The sequence below is a fragment of the Antechinus flavipes genome, chromosome 4 (assembly GCF_016432865.1).
Source record: "Antechinus flavipes isolate AdamAnt ecotype Samford, QLD, Australia chromosome 4, AdamAnt_v2, whole genome shotgun sequence".
Lineage (NCBI taxonomy): Eukaryota > Metazoa > Chordata > Mammalia > Dasyuromorphia > Dasyuridae > Antechinus > Antechinus flavipes.
The window spans coordinates 477,993,360-478,010,436 of record NC_067401.1 but is presented as its reverse complement, the minus strand read 5'-3'; the positions used below and the strand labels follow the sequence as shown (position 1 = coordinate 478,010,436).

Here is a 17,077-nt window from a genome sequence, read left to right as displayed (position 1 = left end):
AAGGACACAACAGCATTCTTCAAGTGCCCTGAGGGGCACTCAAGTGGAAAATAATAAGATTTGTTCTGTGTTGTTCCCAAAGACAGGATAGTATTACTAGTTACAAGTTACAGGGAAGATGATTTGGGGACACTCTAATAATTTACTACCTAGTGAGGTAGTGAGCTCTCCATTAATGGAAATCTTTACGCAGACTATTGGTCAGGGATTCAGCTTCCTGTCACAGTACTAGGGCCTGTAGAATGACAGGGAAAGATAATGCAGAATGTTGGAGGGGATGTGGGAAAAAAGGGACACTGATACATTGTTGGTGGAATTTTCAACACATCCAGCCATTCTGGAGAGCGATTCGGAACTATGCTCAAAAAGTTATCAAACTGTGCTTCCCCTTTGATCCAGCAGTGTTACTACTGGGCTTATACCCCAAAGAGATACTAAAGAAGGGAAAGGGACCTGTATGTGCCAAAATGTTTGTGGCAGCCCTGTTTGTAGTGGCCAGAAACTGGAAAATGAATGGATGACCATCAATTGGAGAATGGTTGAGTAAATTGTGGTATATGAACATTATGGAATATTATTGTTTTGTAAGGAATGACCAGCAGGATGAATACAGAGAGGACTGGTGAGACTTACATGAACTGATGCTGATTGAAATGAGCAGAACCAGGAGATCATTATGTACCTCAACAACGATACTATTTGAGGATGTATTTGGATGGAAGTGGATCTCTTCAATAAAGAGAGCTAATTCAGTTTCAATTGATCAAGGATGGACAGAAGCAGCTACACCCAAAGAAAGAACACTGGGAAATGAATATAAACTGCTTGCATTTTTGTTTTTCTTCCCGGGTTATTTCTACCTTCTGAATCCAATTCTCCCTGTGCAACAAGAGAACTGTTCGGTTCTGCACACATATATTGTATCTAGGATATACTGTAACCTATTCAACATGTAAAGGACTGCTTGCCATCTAGGAGAGGGGGTGGAGGGAGGGAGGGGAAAAATCAGAACAGAAGTGAGTGCAAGAGATAATGCTGTAAAAAATTACCCTGGCATGGGTTCTGTCAATAAAAAGTTATTTAAAAAAAAAAAAAAAGATTTGAACACAAAGAAATCTAAGTTTAAAAACAAGACAAAACAAAAAAAAAAGTACTAGGGCCTGGTTCTTTGCCTTATTCACCACTTCCCACAAGTGCTTTCCACAGTAACTTGGAAATCCTATCTCCTAGGAGGACTAGTTCCATTCATTAATTCCACTCATTAACTGAATGTATTTATCAAGCTGGGACACAGAAACAAAAATAAGGCGGTCCCTACCCTCAAGAAGCTTATATTCTTTGGGGAAGAAAGGGAGGGGTAACAAGACAAATATAAACAGAACTAGTAAGCATATGCAAAGTAATTTCCATGAGGAAGGATAGCAGCCCTTTCACACTCCCACTAAATTACCAATGATTGAAAACACACTCATTTTAAAAGACAAACTCTAAACTCTGGCTGAGTTCTCTTCAGATGCTACAATGGGGCCAACCAACCAAGTCAAAGCTTTGGGGAGATTATCAGGGACAGGCCATTTCTGTTGTCCCAGGGGCCATCACACTAAGGGCAGAGACTCATCACTAAAACTGGGGCAAAATGACAGATCTGCTCAGCCACAAAGAACATAAATTACGTAGGAGAAGAGCTGCCATCAGCATCAGGAAGAAAAAGCAACACTAGTAAAATCCTAGTTCCCACCTTTAAGTTGGAGATGAACGTATTTATTTAGATGGACAAGACCAAGCTACAAAAAAGCAGCTTTGTGTGCTACAGGAGATAAGACCAATTATCAATGTCTTAAAAACCTCCAGTGTGTGCATGGTAAGAACGGGGACAAAAAAAGCGCTGGTTTTTATTTGAAATAGGATACCAGCTACCCAGCGATTAGTAAACTCAGTCCTCACCTCAAAGGGTTAAGCTCCCATGTTACTATTCAGGGATCAGAGGACCATACTAAGAACTAGACCTCCTCACCCTCAACCCCAAGAGTGATCCAGAAAATGGTTTCTAAACATAGTTTTTCAAAGCCCTGCAACTATCAGATATCCCTGTTTCTTTCCAATTTATTTACTAGAAAATTACTTAGAATACCAAATTCAACCTCATTTTAAGTTGAACCAGATGCAGAGAGCTTTTCGGTCCAGTTTCCATTTTGGTCCTTTCTCTCAATTAATTGAGATTAATCATATATTACCAAGGGCGGCTCACCTTAAAGATTGAGCTAAAGTCTTCAGCATTGTGGACGATCATGTCTGTGGGGCAAAGTCCCTCTGTGTTAACTGTACATGGAATCACAAAGTCTCCAGGCAAAGGAGCAGTGGGGACTTTTCTGAGACATCCAGACACTTCTCGGCCAGGATCAAAGCGGTCTATTTTCAGCTTCACACCTTCCTCATCTAAAAAATCCAAAATTTTTTGTTCACAATGCTAATCCATGGAACTGCCATCTCCCATTATCATCATCATCAAGCATTCATTAAGCACTTACCATGCATTGTGTTATGCAGAGAATACAAAGAAACAGAAACAATTCCTGCCCTAATGGAGTTCCCAATACAGTGGGGGAGAAAACAGTGACCAATTATATATAAACAAGAAAGAGGGAAGGTGCATGGAAGGTAATGTTGTAGGGAAGATTTCAATAGCTGGGAGAATGGAGGGAGGGGATAAGAGGGAAAAGGGGAATCTCTTTCAAAACTTGGGATCTCCAGATTTGACTCAAAGAGAGAATATTAGACATATTTGGTTACACAGAGAAACTTCTCTCACCAAACAGGAAAGTGGGTGGGGAAAGGGGAAAAGGGAAAGGGTATGTTAATAATACAAAAGAAAACAGAAAAAATATAAGAAAGGGAGAAGGGCTCTAAAGGGGAGGGCTACTTGAGGCAAGTGGTGCTCATAAATAAAATACTGGGGAGGAGGGAAAGGTGAAAAGGAAAGAGAAAAGTATAATTTGAGATAAATAAGATGGCAGAAAATACAGAATTAGTAGTTTTAATCTTAAATGTGAATGGGGTGAACTCTCCCATAAAGTGGAAGTGGAGAGCAAACTGGATTAAAAGCCAGAACCCTACAATATGTTGTATACAAGAAACACATTTAAAGCCGAGTGATACATACAGAGTAAAGGTAAAAGGCTGGAGCAGAATCGATTATGCTTCAGGTGAAATAAAAAAAGCAGAGGTAGCCATCCTGATCTCAGATCAAGCAAAAATTGAGATAAGGAAGGTAACTATATCTTGCTAAAGGGTACCATAGATAACAAAACAATATAATACTAAACATATATGCACCAAGTGGTATAGCATCTAAATTCTTAAAGGAGAAGTTAAGAGAAATGAAAGAATAGACAATAAAACTATAATAGTGGGAGATTTCAATCTTGCTCTCTCAGAACTAGATAAATCGAACCACAAAATAAATAAAAAAGAAGTTAAGGAGGTAAACAGAATTTTAGAAAAGTTAGATATGATAGATGTTTGGAGAAAATTGAATGGAGACAGAAAGGAGTACCCTTTCTTCTCAGAAATTTATGGAACCTATATAGAAACTGACCATATATTAAGACATAAGGACCTCAAAATTAAATGCAGAAAGGCAGAAATAGTAAATATGGTTTTTTTAAGATCATGATGCAATAAAAATTACATTCAATAGAAGGCCAGGGGAAAATAAACCAAAACTTGGGATCTCAGCTAAAACTGGAAGGAAGGTAGGAGATAGAAATAAGGGAGAACATTTCAGGTACAAGGTCAATTAAAGAACTGGGAAGAATGGAGAAGAACTCTGTGAGTTCAAGGGACAGCAAAAGATCAATGTTGGTGAATTATAGAATACTAGGGGAGGGCGTAAAGTGAGAGAATTCTGGAGAAGTAAGGTGTTGTAATGTCATACCATGTTTTAAAGTCCAGACAGAAGATTCTATATTCAATACTAAGGGTAACAGGGAAGTCTCTGGAGTTAACCGAGTATGGCACTTTAGGAAGGCACTTCAGTTGGCAGCTGAATCAAAGACCAACTGTCATGCAGTAAGAATTGAGGCAGGGAATCCACCAGCAAGCTGCTGACAGAGTCCAGGCAGGAGATGCTAAGGGGCTGCATCAGAGATAAGAGGACACAGATGAAATACTGGGAAAGTGGAAATGAAAGCTCTGGTGACAAGCTGGATATGTGGTATGAATGGGACTTAGGATTTGGACATCAAGACTAGAATCTGGATGATGAGAAGGTGAGAGGATGGGCACCCAAAACATCAAGAGAAATATCGGGAGGAAAGATCACGAATTCTATTTTGGACATGTTGCATTGGAGATGACTGTGGGTCATGTGGCTTAAGATGTCCAATAGGTGAATATTGACATAATAATCCAATTCAGGAGAGAGATCAGGTCTAGAGAAATCAATCTGAACCTCAACAGCACTGGGATCACTGAATTCATGAGAATTGCTAAGATCCTCAATTAAGAGCCTATGTAACCCAGCTTCTTAAAATCATAGCCAAAGGTAGGGGTCAAAAAATTAGGATTTATTACCAGTAAGTGTTTGATTTGTATACCTATTTTATATGCCTATGGGTCTCTTAAAAATTTCTTGGGTGAAAAGGGGTCACAAGTGAAAAAAGTTTAAAAAGCCCTGCTAGAGAGTAAGATAGGGAGTTTGTGAGGATGATCTGGATGAAACCCCAATAAAGATGGAAAAGAAGAGGTCAAAGTGGGAGGAAAAGAACCTACAGAAAGAAGTATCACAAAAATGTTGAGAGCAAAAAGAAGAGAAGATAATCAAGAGTTTCAAAGCCTGTAGAGGTAAGGAAAAAGATTGAGAAAGAGCTATTAGATTCAGCAATTAAGGAATTATTGATAACTACAGAAAGAGCAATTTTATTTGAAACATGAGGCCAGAAGCCAGACAACAGAGGATTTAGGAGAGAATAAGAAGAAGGGAAGTAGTGTAGATATCTGGCTTCTCCAGGACTTTGGGCACAAGAGAAAGGAGAGATATGGGACAAGAGCTAGCAGGGATGCAGAGCAAGTTAGGACTTTCTGAGGATGGGGAGACATGGGCATGTTTATAAGAAGCAGGAAAAGAGTCCATAGTCAAGGAGAACTTGAAGATAAGTACAAGTGCAACTGAGAGAAGGGGCAATCTTCTGGAGAAATCAGGATGAAATGGGATTCCAAATATCTGATGAGGAGCTTGCTTTGGCAAGGAGAAGGCCACCTCTTCACATAAGACAAAGTTGAAACTATGAGAGAAAACAGCTTTGTGATGAGGGGAGAAGAAGCAAGAGAGCTCACAGCAAATGGCTTCATCTTTTCAGTAAAATAGGAGGCAAGTTTCTCAGCTGAGAGGCCAAGGAGGAAAGCCTTAGGAGGCCAGTCAGGGAGGGAAGTGTAAATGGATTTCTCACCACAGAAAGTTGAAATTATATAACATAATTACAGTGGACCAGTCAGCACAGTTTCATGATTTTTTTCCATCTCAGGAGTAGACCAAGAGGGAAGGCAACAGATGGAAGAGATAATCCGTTTTGGAACTCCAGTATGGAGTGCAGAGCCAGGCTGCTTTGTAATGTGGTCCAGGGGAAGGGAGAAAGCATACCCAGAGTGGAGGAGAGCACCTGGGAAAAGCCTGAGGGGCAGAAAACATGGAGCTCACAGGGAGACTGAGTAAGAGTTAGGGGTCGAAAAGCAGAGAGGAAACGAGAATGCTAAAAGATGAGAAGCAAAGAGCCCAGTCTCAGAATTCACAAAAATGGGAATCAAACACTTGTCCATGGTAGCAAATTCAAGGGCACCATCATCTCTATAGGGACTGAGATGGGCACCAAGGGGGTCATGGGAAATGACAAAGTGTAAGAGCTGAGAAATTACCGCGTTTGAGGGAGTATCAGTAGGTGTGTTGAAGTCCCTGAGTATAAGGGCAGGAGACAAGAGGAGAGAAAAACTTGAGTGAGGCGGTGTTGAGCTCAGCAGTTAATCAAACCATAAAAGACCTTCACCAAAGCCCATCAAAGATACTGGCCACAGCCCCAGATGCTGCATTGTTCTGAAGTGTGTTACCTTCATCTATTAAGAGAGTCCCCAGCAAAAAACACGACAAATTTGGGTCATTTTGCTTGGCCTGACGATAAGCAAGCCGCAAGGCCTTCTCGGTCACCACAAGCTTCGGATTCCTGTAAAATATGGAAATGCATTTGCCACCTTGGGCTTTATGTTTTGAATGAGATCTGTTATGTGAGCTTCACAATTCGCAATGTATTTTCAGGCACTGTGAAGTCCAGATTTCCCCATGGTGGAAAAATTTTCACTTGACCTGGCTGTCCCCTCCAAGAGCTCTTTTCCATTTCTCTCTCTTGCCACGGTTACTGAGTCTTCTCTTGAAAACCAAAGAAGACCCCATGGCCAAACCCAACCATTGTCTCCACCCTCGTTGACCTTTCTGCTGCATCTCATGCCACGACCTCAACACAATAGACCCAACTTGACCTTTCTCCTCTTTCTCATGGGGTTTACGCTATCTTTTCTTGGCTGAGGACTTCCTAACCTCTATTTCCTGTCTCAAATCTCAAACAGCCTGGTGCATCCCCAACAGCCTAGTGTGTCCCTCACTTGGATAGCTGTCCTCAGATTCAACATATCTAACCACACTTTTAAGGAGAAGACTCCTTCCCCTCCCTCTACACTGATCAGGCTCAGAATCCTAGTGTCATCTCAAGCATTTCCCAGCTTCATCCCCCTGCACTCTTCTCTGTTCCCTCCTTTGCCATCCCACACTGCTGATCACCTCGTACTCCAATCATCACTTGGCCAGTTTCCTGCCATCCTTCCTAGACTAATCAGACCTGACTGACCTTCCTAACATTGCTCTCTCCATTCCATAATCTCATTTCTCAAATCTAAGTTCCTGATCTTCCATCAGGCCCAAACAAATACACTCCCTCCTCCCTTCCAGTTAGGTCAGTCTCCTCACTGCCTCATGCTCAGCAAGCATATACTGTTCCCCTTGTCAGAAATGCCCTCCTCTTCCTCTCTGTTTATCCCAATGCCATATTCCCTGAAGACCTCATTAAAATCCTAAGGACTCTAACCCTCTCCCTGAGCTCCTCACAGATGCTCCTCTTTTCAGAAAACCCACATATTGTACAACCACAAAGAAGCTGAGACAATGAACTGCCCACCCCCACCCCAAGTCAGCTTTTATATTCTCTCCTTCCCTAGCTTGAGTTCCTTTCAAATAGAGAGCATGTCTTATGCTTTGAGAGTACAAAGTACTAAAAACCTAGCAGAGACCTGAGAGCAGCAGGCCAACAGGAGAGCCGGAAAGGTTTCTTAAAGGACAAGACAATGGGATTCATGAAAAATGAGCTGAGAGCTTTAATAAAAAGCAGAGTCAGAATCTGTACCTAAAGCCTCTTTATCTTGGTTTGCTCCAAATTACAATCAAGAGAAGCAAAGGATAACACTTCTTACCTGTAGTAACTGAGATGCAAATACTTGACATCTCCCATTGGGGTTGGATCCCAAAGCATTCTCTTTGATGGAGGAAAGCTGAAAGGTACCATTTTGCTTGAAGTAATCCTTTTAATTGAAGTACAAATAAATGCAGATTTGGTTAAAACATGCTTAGCTTTTCAAAATGTCAGAGATTCTTGGATCTAGGATCTAGGAGCAAGGATTAATTCTTGGGCCACTAAATAATAGCAGATTAAACTACTTAAGTTCCCTAAAGTACAGATGATTTATAATATGCAACTGGGTGGTACAGTAGGTAAAGTATTAGGTCTAGAGCCATGTGATCAAATCCAGCCTCCAACATTTAATTGAATCCCAGACAAATTATTTAACCTCTGTCTCAGTTTCTTCAATTGTAAAAGAACAAAAATAACAACACTCTCCTCCCAGGGTTCTTGTGAGGCTTCAGTGAAATAGTATTTGTACATTCTTGAAACATAGTAGGCTCTTGATAAAAACCTATTCCTTTCTCTTCCCTAATAAATTTTGTTCCTGCCCTCTACCCAGACAATTGGGGTTAAGTGACTTGCTCAGGGTCACACAGCTCAGAAAGTGTTAAGTGTCTGAGGCCAGACTTAAACTCAGGTCCTCCTGACTTCAGGGCTGGTACTCTATCCACTGTATCACCTCGCTGTCCCTCCTAGTAAGTATTTTTAAACAATTACAGTCCTGAATCCCTCAAGGAACTCCTCTCAGCAGTCTCACAGCAAAGTGCAGAGAAGCATGGTGGGAGAAGTCCGACAAGGGCCAATCTCATACTGGGAAGCTCTCTAAATAGGACTTCAGATGTAGTCAGTTTGACCGACCCAAGAAAAACAACTCTCACATATTAAAACGGATGAAACCCCCCAAAAACAAGCTCTGGACCAAGCCAAACACAATTTATCATAAACCAAGTTCCCATTTAAGGCTTTAATGCTTTTCAGCAGAAAGATCCCTTATTAGTCCCCATACATGCAATAAGGAGGCTCAGTCTGTAGGATATTTCCCCATAAAACTCCTAAAAAAAAAATCTTGCAAAAACCACGAGTTACTCAAAGTGAGATGAAGAGTTGCTAGCATCAAAAGACTATAAAAGATCAATGGGTAAAAACATGGAAAACCATAAACAAGCTCTTCTATCTCTACTTTCAACAATGGGACATCAACAGAATATTCTAGTTTTCCTAATCACTAAACAACTCTGGTTCTCTTGCAGAGGAGTTTCCATAGAATTCCCAGTTGCAATCAAGGAACCCAACAATGATAAAGCCCTCAGAATTCACCCAGGTAAGCCCAAATCTGCCTAGTTCTCTTTGTTCTAACTCACCTCAGAGGCCATTTTCTAGTCTGCACTAGACCCTTGAAGAGACAGCATCTTAGAGTTCACCTGGCACAGTGTCCTTGTTTTACAAATTAGCTGCTTGGATTGACTACAAATTGGGCTGCACAAAGATGCCCTTCCAAGAACTTCTAATTAGGGCTTTAATGAAGAAGTTGGAGGTTGAGGGGGCACCAGAAAGCTGATCAGCCCTCTGGGGTCTTGTTTCAGCAATCTTACACCAAGAACATCTGGCACAAAGAGAATCTGAAGCCAGAAACCAGCTGATCAATGTAGTCTCTGACTCTTCCCACAAACTGAGAAATCAAGAGACAGGTGGCATTGCCCCTCCCTCCTCTCCCATCCCACCCAAGGCTAATGGCAGAGTCCAGAAAGACAGGGATACCTGAGGGGTCCAGGAGCCAAAGCTGGATTCAGGTCAAAAAACTCCCACAAAAAGAAAAGGGAAAAAAATCCAAGTCTGTACATGGAATAAGTTGTCTTTTATGAACATTGAAGGTTGCATGATATAGTACACGGCATGATTCAGATTTTTTGAAGAGACACGAACAATTTATATGTATTTCCCTGACTTTCTGTGGGTCTAAATAGATATGAAGATCACCCTCCCCCCCTCCCCCCAAAAAAGTAAGACAGAGCCAATCTCATCACAACCACCAGAAAGGTCTACTTTCTCAAGAAACAGAGGGGAAAAAAAAATTCCAGCCTAGATACAGGGAGAACATTCACAACAAAATCTTCCTAAACCAAGACAATGTCTTCCTCCTACCATTCATCTAAAGATACAAATCCCGGAAACATAATGTCCCCCAAGAGTTAGAACTCTTTCCCTTAAAACAGACATAACCTATTCTATTTGGCAGTTCCCAAACTTTTATTTCCTCCAAGGCTAACCCTAAAATTTCAATTTCTTTAAAGGGTGGGTCCAAAGACATTTCTTGTCTGCTTCCACAAATGTGACCATTCACAGAGCAGTCAGGTGGCATCTCACTTCTCCCAGAATGTGTATTTTTGTGTCTTTGGATAATATGTAATATAGAAGGTCCATAGATGGGATTATCCACTGGGAGGGTGAGACTTGGCAAAACACAGTGCCCTTCACTTTCTCCCCTTTCGCCACCCACCAAAAGGAATTTCTCTCCTTCAAGAGACCAATTTGATTTGGTCCCCACAATATTTCTTCCTCTCCTAATTTTCAGCCTCTCCCTTTCTCCTGGCTCACTCCCCGCTATTTACAACCTCACCTTATAAAATCTTCACTTGACTCCATCATTCCTTTGAGCTATTGTTCCATATTTCCCTTTCTGAACCATGTGGCCCCCAATTCTGTCTCTCTCACTTCTCATACTCATGACATCTAGCTTTCAGGTGGGGTGTAGAGTGTGTTCACTCTAGTCAGGGAAGACAAATGCCTCTGATGTGAAGGCTGCTGAGCCCTTTTCAGGGCTGCTTTCCACCGGGGTGTTCCCTTGATCCACCTAACTCTCACTTGTGGTCTAAGAAGCTGTAGCATAAACAGAGAGCGGCTACATCCCAGTAAACCATTTCGGCAGATGGACTAAACCAGACTGAGGGCAACCAAAGGGTTTCAGACCCTATTTGAGGGAGTGGGGGGGGGAGAGGAGTATCCCAGGCATATAAATGCTGGTGGAATGGGTGGATGAGAATAATTTGTTCCAACGGCCATGAAGGCAGATGAAGCAGGTGCTGGGGAGCGCTTGGAGTTTGGTTAGATATCTAAGTCACCAAGGTTATCCACTGCATCTCAAGCCATGACCAGTCAACTGGACTATCCTGCCACTGGACAGTGATGGCTCTAGAAAAGAGAATGAGGACGGTGACTTCGTGCAACTCTGCCTTGCTTAAATCTGATTCACAAACAAGCCAAGACATCATGCTTTGGTCCTTTTCTAAATGGCAGATGAACAACTGTGGATATAAAACAAGACTAAATCCTGGGCCTTCTTCTCTATGTATGCTCTCCCTTGAGGACTCCCTTAGTTCCCACAGGTTTAATACTCAGGCAACTTCCAGATCTACATATCTTGCCTTGTCTCCCTTTTGAACTCCAGTCCCATATACCGGTAAATATCCCAAAAAAGCAACCAAGATGAGAAACCTGCAACGAACTTCACATGTCCAAAGCAGTGAACTAGAGACTATTCATAGGCAGACTCCCACAGCAGGGAGCCCCAGCTCTTACTCTGAAAACACAAGAAACTTTCCCAATATATGAATAAGGCAAAGACATCCTGCTTCCTCAATGCCATCTGACCTAGTACTATATGTGTCAGTGATAGTGATAAGAGGAAAAAAAAAAAGACATCAAGATGGGCAGAGGAAATCAAACTCCCCCATTCAAAGATAGATCAAGGGTTTACTTAGAAAATCTCAGAAAAGGTACAAGTGAATTAACCCACACAATTGATAAACTTTTGTAAAAAAGCAAGATTTAAACTAATCCAAAACCCACCAGTACTAATATATAGTCATAACAAAATTCAGGAAACAGAACAGAAATGGAGGTACCACTCAAAACAAGGAGCAAGTGATCACAAGATCTAAGAACAAACATCACAGGCAGCACTGTCACATAAACCTACCTGGGATTCATCTGGTGTCTTGACAGGACATGTATTAGTTGCAGAAGTCTGAAAGCTAAAGAAAAAAAAAAAAAGCAAGATATTCATTTTCATTGATGCATCTTAACAAATATTCTTTCCTCATCCATGAAACCATCATTTTGTTACATAACATTTTGTTACATAAGACTTTTTAAAAGAAAAAAAAAAAAAAAACTCAGAAGAATCAACCTATTAATCTCCTAAATTCCACAACACACAAACTTCATAAACAATCACTTAAACTTCACAAACAATCCACAAACTTGTTGAACTCAAGGTTGCAACCCCATATGGGATCCCATAACTAAATGTGAGGGTGTCGAAAAATTTGGCAAGAGCAAAAGGTTTCTAAACACAATGACTAAAAATTCAAAATCCGAGAGGTTTCTAGCAGCACTTACTTGTGTTGCATCACGCAACTTCAGTACGGCCTTAGTTCTGAACAGAATGCTTCAATTCAGATTTGAGATAGGGTCACATAAAAATTTCTTGGGCAAAGAGGGATCACGATTAGAAAAAGTTTAAGAAGCCCTGTTTTACACCCATGGGACAGCCCTCTCTGCCAGAGTGCCAAAGTTCTTTTTCATATGGGAGAGAGAATTATAACTAAAGAGAATTCTGAGCCGGGATGTCATGAAGATGTTGTGATTTTAATGCCGCTTATGGGAGCATCAGTTTATATTTATTATATTTCTTATTTACTTGATAGAACCATCTTAGAAACAGGAGCTTCCACATTTTTAAGAGGCATTTTAAAGATTTACAAAGTATTTTCTCCCCAATAAATCAGTGAACATGCATGTGTTAACCCCATTTTATAGGATAAATTCACAAGACAAGACAGAAGCGCCACACTGGAAAAATGGCATGAACTAACACCAAGTTAAATACTAACTCCACATGTCCAATGCAGTGAGCATAAGGACATTGACAGGTAGAACTCAGGGTAGGCTCTAGGGTTTCCCCATAGGGCCAATGCCCTTTGCCTCTTATGAAAAACTACTTTTCATATTTTTAGCAGGCATCAGATACTTGGGACTGATTGACAGTAGACAGGCACGAAGATTCTGAGCCATTAATCTGATGACAGTCAGGAGAATCTCTGGACATCTTCAGTTAAAAAGATACGTAAGCTCCTGGAAGGGGTACTGTGATGTACATGCAGTTACTACTACTAGCACAGGAGTACTCTCAGCTTGTGAGCTCCCAAAGCACAAAGCTAGGGAGGATCTATATTAGGTCCTGTTAAACAACAAAGTGATAAGCAGCTATTTGTCCCCATTCCCAAGGGGGAAGACCATATGGCCAAAGTCAGTATTTGTTGCCAGAGGAAGTCACTGGCTGAGTTTCTTTTCTTTGTGTGTGTGTGTGAAACAGTTGTGAATTGCTCAAGGATCACACAGCTAATAGTTGACATTTATCCGAGTCCAGATTTGGATTCAGGTCCTCCTGAGTCCAGGGCTGCTGCTGAACCCACTGCACCACCGAGCTGCCCCTGAGTGTTTCTTATAGCAAGGAAATCCCGGGTTTAGTCTCGGACACTTCTCGAGCAGGGCAGCGACACCCTCAGACGTGAGCTTCAGGGGAACGTCACTTTGGCGGCTCCGTGGCAGATGCAATAGGGAGACAGGGAGATGGGGAACCACTCCCTAAGTGAGAGGGGATGAGGGTCACCTGGCTGAGGTGGAATTAACAGGGCTTGGTGGGTGGTCCTTGGGTGGGCTGGGGATGCCCTGCAGCCTGGGAAAGCTCAGAAGAGGAAGTGTTTGGAGAGAGAGAGTGAGGAGAGAGAACAGAGCGGTAAATATAGGTCTACACCCAGACGGACCTCACAGGACCTAAGAAGATCAATAGGAGAAAGGGTATGGAGAGAAAAGAGGGCAGAGTCTTAATGGCACAGGAGAGGAAGGGAAGAGCCAGAGACTGCCTGGAGGGAAGGTGAATGATCGATACTGGTGGAGGGAAATTGCTCAGAGGGAGTGCCCTAACCGATTGATACAAAAATCCCCATGCCTTTATAAAGGCTTTCCCAACAATCCAGTAGGAGACAAAAAGAAAGGCTAGTCACGCTCCTTTCCCCCAGTCCCCATTTCAGCGGGCAGACCCCAGGTCTCTTCTTGTGCCCCTTGTGCTGTCCCGGGATCCTGGCCTCCGTGCTCAAGCTCCCGAGCCTTTGCACCCCCCGTCCCCCAAGCCTAGGATTCTCTCCCTGCTCATCTCCCGGCTTCCCCCGAAGTTACCGCCCATTTACTCCACACAGACCCAGCCGCCGTCCCGGGTCCCCGACCCACCCCCTCACTCAGCCAGGGACCCGCCGGGGAGCAGGAGCCCCAAGTTTGCCTTCCTCGGCAAGACCCTGAGCCCGGGGTCTGCTACACAGGAAGCACCAAATAAAAAGGCAGAGTGCAACACCGGGTCCAAGACCCTCGCGAGACATCGCTTCCCCGGCCGTCCCCACCTACCTCCGAGCTGAGCGCCTCCGGCCAGTCGCCAGCCACTCCGCCCCGCACCTCAGTTTCCCCCTCGGTCTGCAGAGGCCCTCCTCCTGGCACCCCCGGCCCGACCGGCAGTCGCTGGATCAGCCGGCGGCGGCGGGGGGCCAGCTTCGACCCGTTGGCTGGGCGGGAACCGTAGCGGCAAAACGAGGGCAAGCCGGGAGGGAGTGGATCCAGCCGACAGCCCTGCTGACACTGACGCGGCGTCGGCGCTGGCGGGCGGGCCCCCGAGCACGCTAACCAATCAGTGCTGAAGGCTGTCCTGCCCTCGGCCAATGGAGAGCCGTCGTGGAGACCGCTCGGCCCGCGCGCCCAGCCGGAGTCCTTCTCTCGCCAGCCAGCCCCGCCCTCTAGACGGGCTCTCTGGCGAGGCCCCGCCCCCGCGCGCCGAGGCTTTTTAAACTCTCGCCTTCTGCCAACGGTCGGGACCGCCTTGCGCGTGCGCAGAAACGTGTTGAGGTGACCTAGCAAAGGAAGCCGGAAGTTGAAACCAGCTTGGCGTTGCCTAGGAAACGGCGTCTGCTTTCAGAACTGACCTAACATTCCAAAGCAGGGGGTCCTGACACAATTCTGCGCAGGCGCAGGCTATTTCCAAGGACCGGAAGTTTGTGTTTCCAGATTTCCTTAAAATGAATGACTCCACCCCTGACGTCATGTATCTTTACAAGGCTAACAAAACGGTTTAAATGCTCTCCCCACCCTACTCTTTAAAAAAAGTTTGGAATGACGAGCTATGAAAGGAATGAGTTGCCGAACAGACACATTACATTCGCTCATTCATCCAACAAGCATGATTTAGGGACCTACTGCGTACGAGATAGGCAGCGGGGTAGTGCCGTAGAGCGGAGAGCGCTAGATCTGGAAACGAAGAGGATTCATCTTCCCAGGTTCAAATCCAGCTTCAGACATTTGGTAACTGATCCTGGGCAAGGCACTTTACCCTGTGTGCCCGGTTCCTCATCTGCCAAATGGGCGGAAGAAGGAAATGGTCAACGTCTTCACGATCTTTGCCGAGAAAACCCCGAATGAGGTCAAGGAGAGTTCTGGACGTTCCTTTGAACCAGACACTTGGATTTGGCGAATCACTCAACGTGTGTCCTCGGTAAAACCCCCCAAATGAGGTTTCTCCCTTCTTGTGGGGAGGACAAAATGGAATAATACGGTCAAGTCCTACCTGCTGTGACCCCATTTGGGGTTTTTCTGGCAAGATACTGACTGGACTCATTTTGCAGATGAGGAACTGAAAGACTAAACTTTACAGATGATAGAATTGGGTTATATCAAGGGCAGTCATAAGTCCTACAGGCATCTTAGAGAGAGGGATCAGGCTCCGGAAGTGCCAAGAAAAGTTCTGCTCTTTGCCCAAATTCCCCCCCAATCAATGGCTCTCTACCCACAGATATCATAACACTATTATAGCAGATACATCCGCTGCTGCCTAAATGTTTCCAGTAAACTCAGTTTGGTCTCAACCAGCAAGAAGTCCAAGGTTTCATGAGAAATAGACACGAAGTTAGGCCTTGCAGAGAGCCCAACCTCGGGCGAAGATCTTGGCAATTTGGTCACGATTCGGGGTGATTGTGACTTCTCATCTAAAACAGAAGTGAGCAAACTACTTCCCTGGCCAAATTCATCCTGCTGCTTGTTTTACATATATATGTGTGTGTCATGAGATGAATGAAGTTTACTTTTTTATATAAAATAAAACTTTATTTTAAAAAGTAAAAACCATCCCCAGCTCTTGGGCAGCACAAAAGTAGACAGATGGCGTCTGTCCACCCCTGATTCTAACAAAAACTACCTAAATTAAATGAAGAAAAGGTTACAAATATATCTTAGAGACAATATATTTCCTCCTATCTTAAAATAGATTATTGTAACAGGATTGTTACAAATTGAGGGCTTGTCTATAATAAATTTTTCCTTAACTCTATTTTGTAGTTTAAATGTTGTCCTAAAATTTTATTATAACTAAGTGTTACATATATTTAACTGTAATCAACAGGCATAAAGGGATGAAACTCTGAATAGATGCACTAGAATCAGACAACCGAGCACTTAAGGCTAATTACCTTTTGGACAATACTCTATTAGCATATGCTTGGAAAACGGCTCTTTCCACTATTCTGTGCTGCCTGGATCTTTTGGTGTATCAGAGAATTGTAGGAGGGATTAAGGGGTGGAATAAGACGAGCCAGAGTCACTTTGGAGGAGAAGGAGGTGAAGGGAGGTCGGTAGGTGGAGAGCTTGTGACAGTTTCATCCATCTCCTTTACTTTTCCCCCTAAAGACCAAGGACTTTTGCTTATCCTGACTCTGACTGATCCTGAGGTCAACAGGGAGCTAACCCGGACCTCGCAAACAGATTAATAATGAAAATGAAAAGTAAAAGGTCTTCAATCATCTGGCCAACCCATCTTTTCAATTTTGTCAGGTCAAATAACACTACCAAATGCAATCAGCCAGATTAAAGTGTAATCAGAAAATATTTGACAAAACAAATAAAAATACAATAAAATATAAATAATATTACATTTTGTGCCAAAATGTTTGTGGCAGCCCTGTTTGTAGTGGCTAGAAGCTGGAAAATGAAAGGATGCCCATCAATTGGAGAATGGTTGAGTAAATTGTGGTATATGAATGTTATGGAATATTATTGTTCTGTAAGGAATGACCAGCAGGATGAATACAGAGAGGACTGGCGAGACTGACATGAACTGATGCTGAGTGAAATGAGCAGGACCAGGAGATCATCATATGCCTCAATAACGATACTGTTTGAGGATGTATTCTGATGGAAGTGGATCTCTTCAATAAAGAGCTTTAATTGATCAAAGATGGACAGAAGCAGCTACACCCAAAGAAAGAACACTGGGAAATGAATATAAACTATTTGCATTTCTGTTTTCCTTCCCAGGTTATTTCTACCTTCTGAAACCAATTCTCCCTGTGCAACAAGAAAACTGTTCAGTTCTGCACACTTATATTGTATCTAGGATATACTGTAACCTATTCAATATGTAAAGGACTGCTTGCCATATGGGGGAGGAGGTGGAGGGAGGGAGGGGAAAAATCGGAATAGAAGTG

The 17,077-nt window shown here is 43.1% G+C and overlaps 1 protein-coding gene across 1 annotated transcript in view; it reads right to left on the bottom strand.

Moving 5' to 3' along the window:
- STIL (STIL centriolar assembly protein) overlaps nt 1–14,161 on the bottom strand; it is a 49,276-nt gene extending 35,115 nt beyond the window's left edge. Inside the window, exons 1-5 of the mRNA XM_051999762.1 lie at nt 13,959–14,161; nt 11,476–11,530; nt 7,510–7,617; nt 6,100–6,212; nt 2,249–2,436 (exon numbers count right to left, since the gene is read on the bottom strand). Of these exons, the coding sequence (XP_051855722.1) occupies nt 2,249–2,436; nt 6,100–6,212; nt 7,510–7,617; nt 11,476–11,486 (420 nt within the window). The 5' untranslated portion in view covers nt 11,487–11,530; nt 13,959–14,161. The remainder of the gene's footprint in view (nt 1–2,248; nt 2,437–6,099; nt 6,213–7,509; nt 7,618–11,475; nt 11,531–13,958) is intronic.
- Between the last annotated feature and the right edge of the window lie 2,916 nt (nt 14,162–17,077).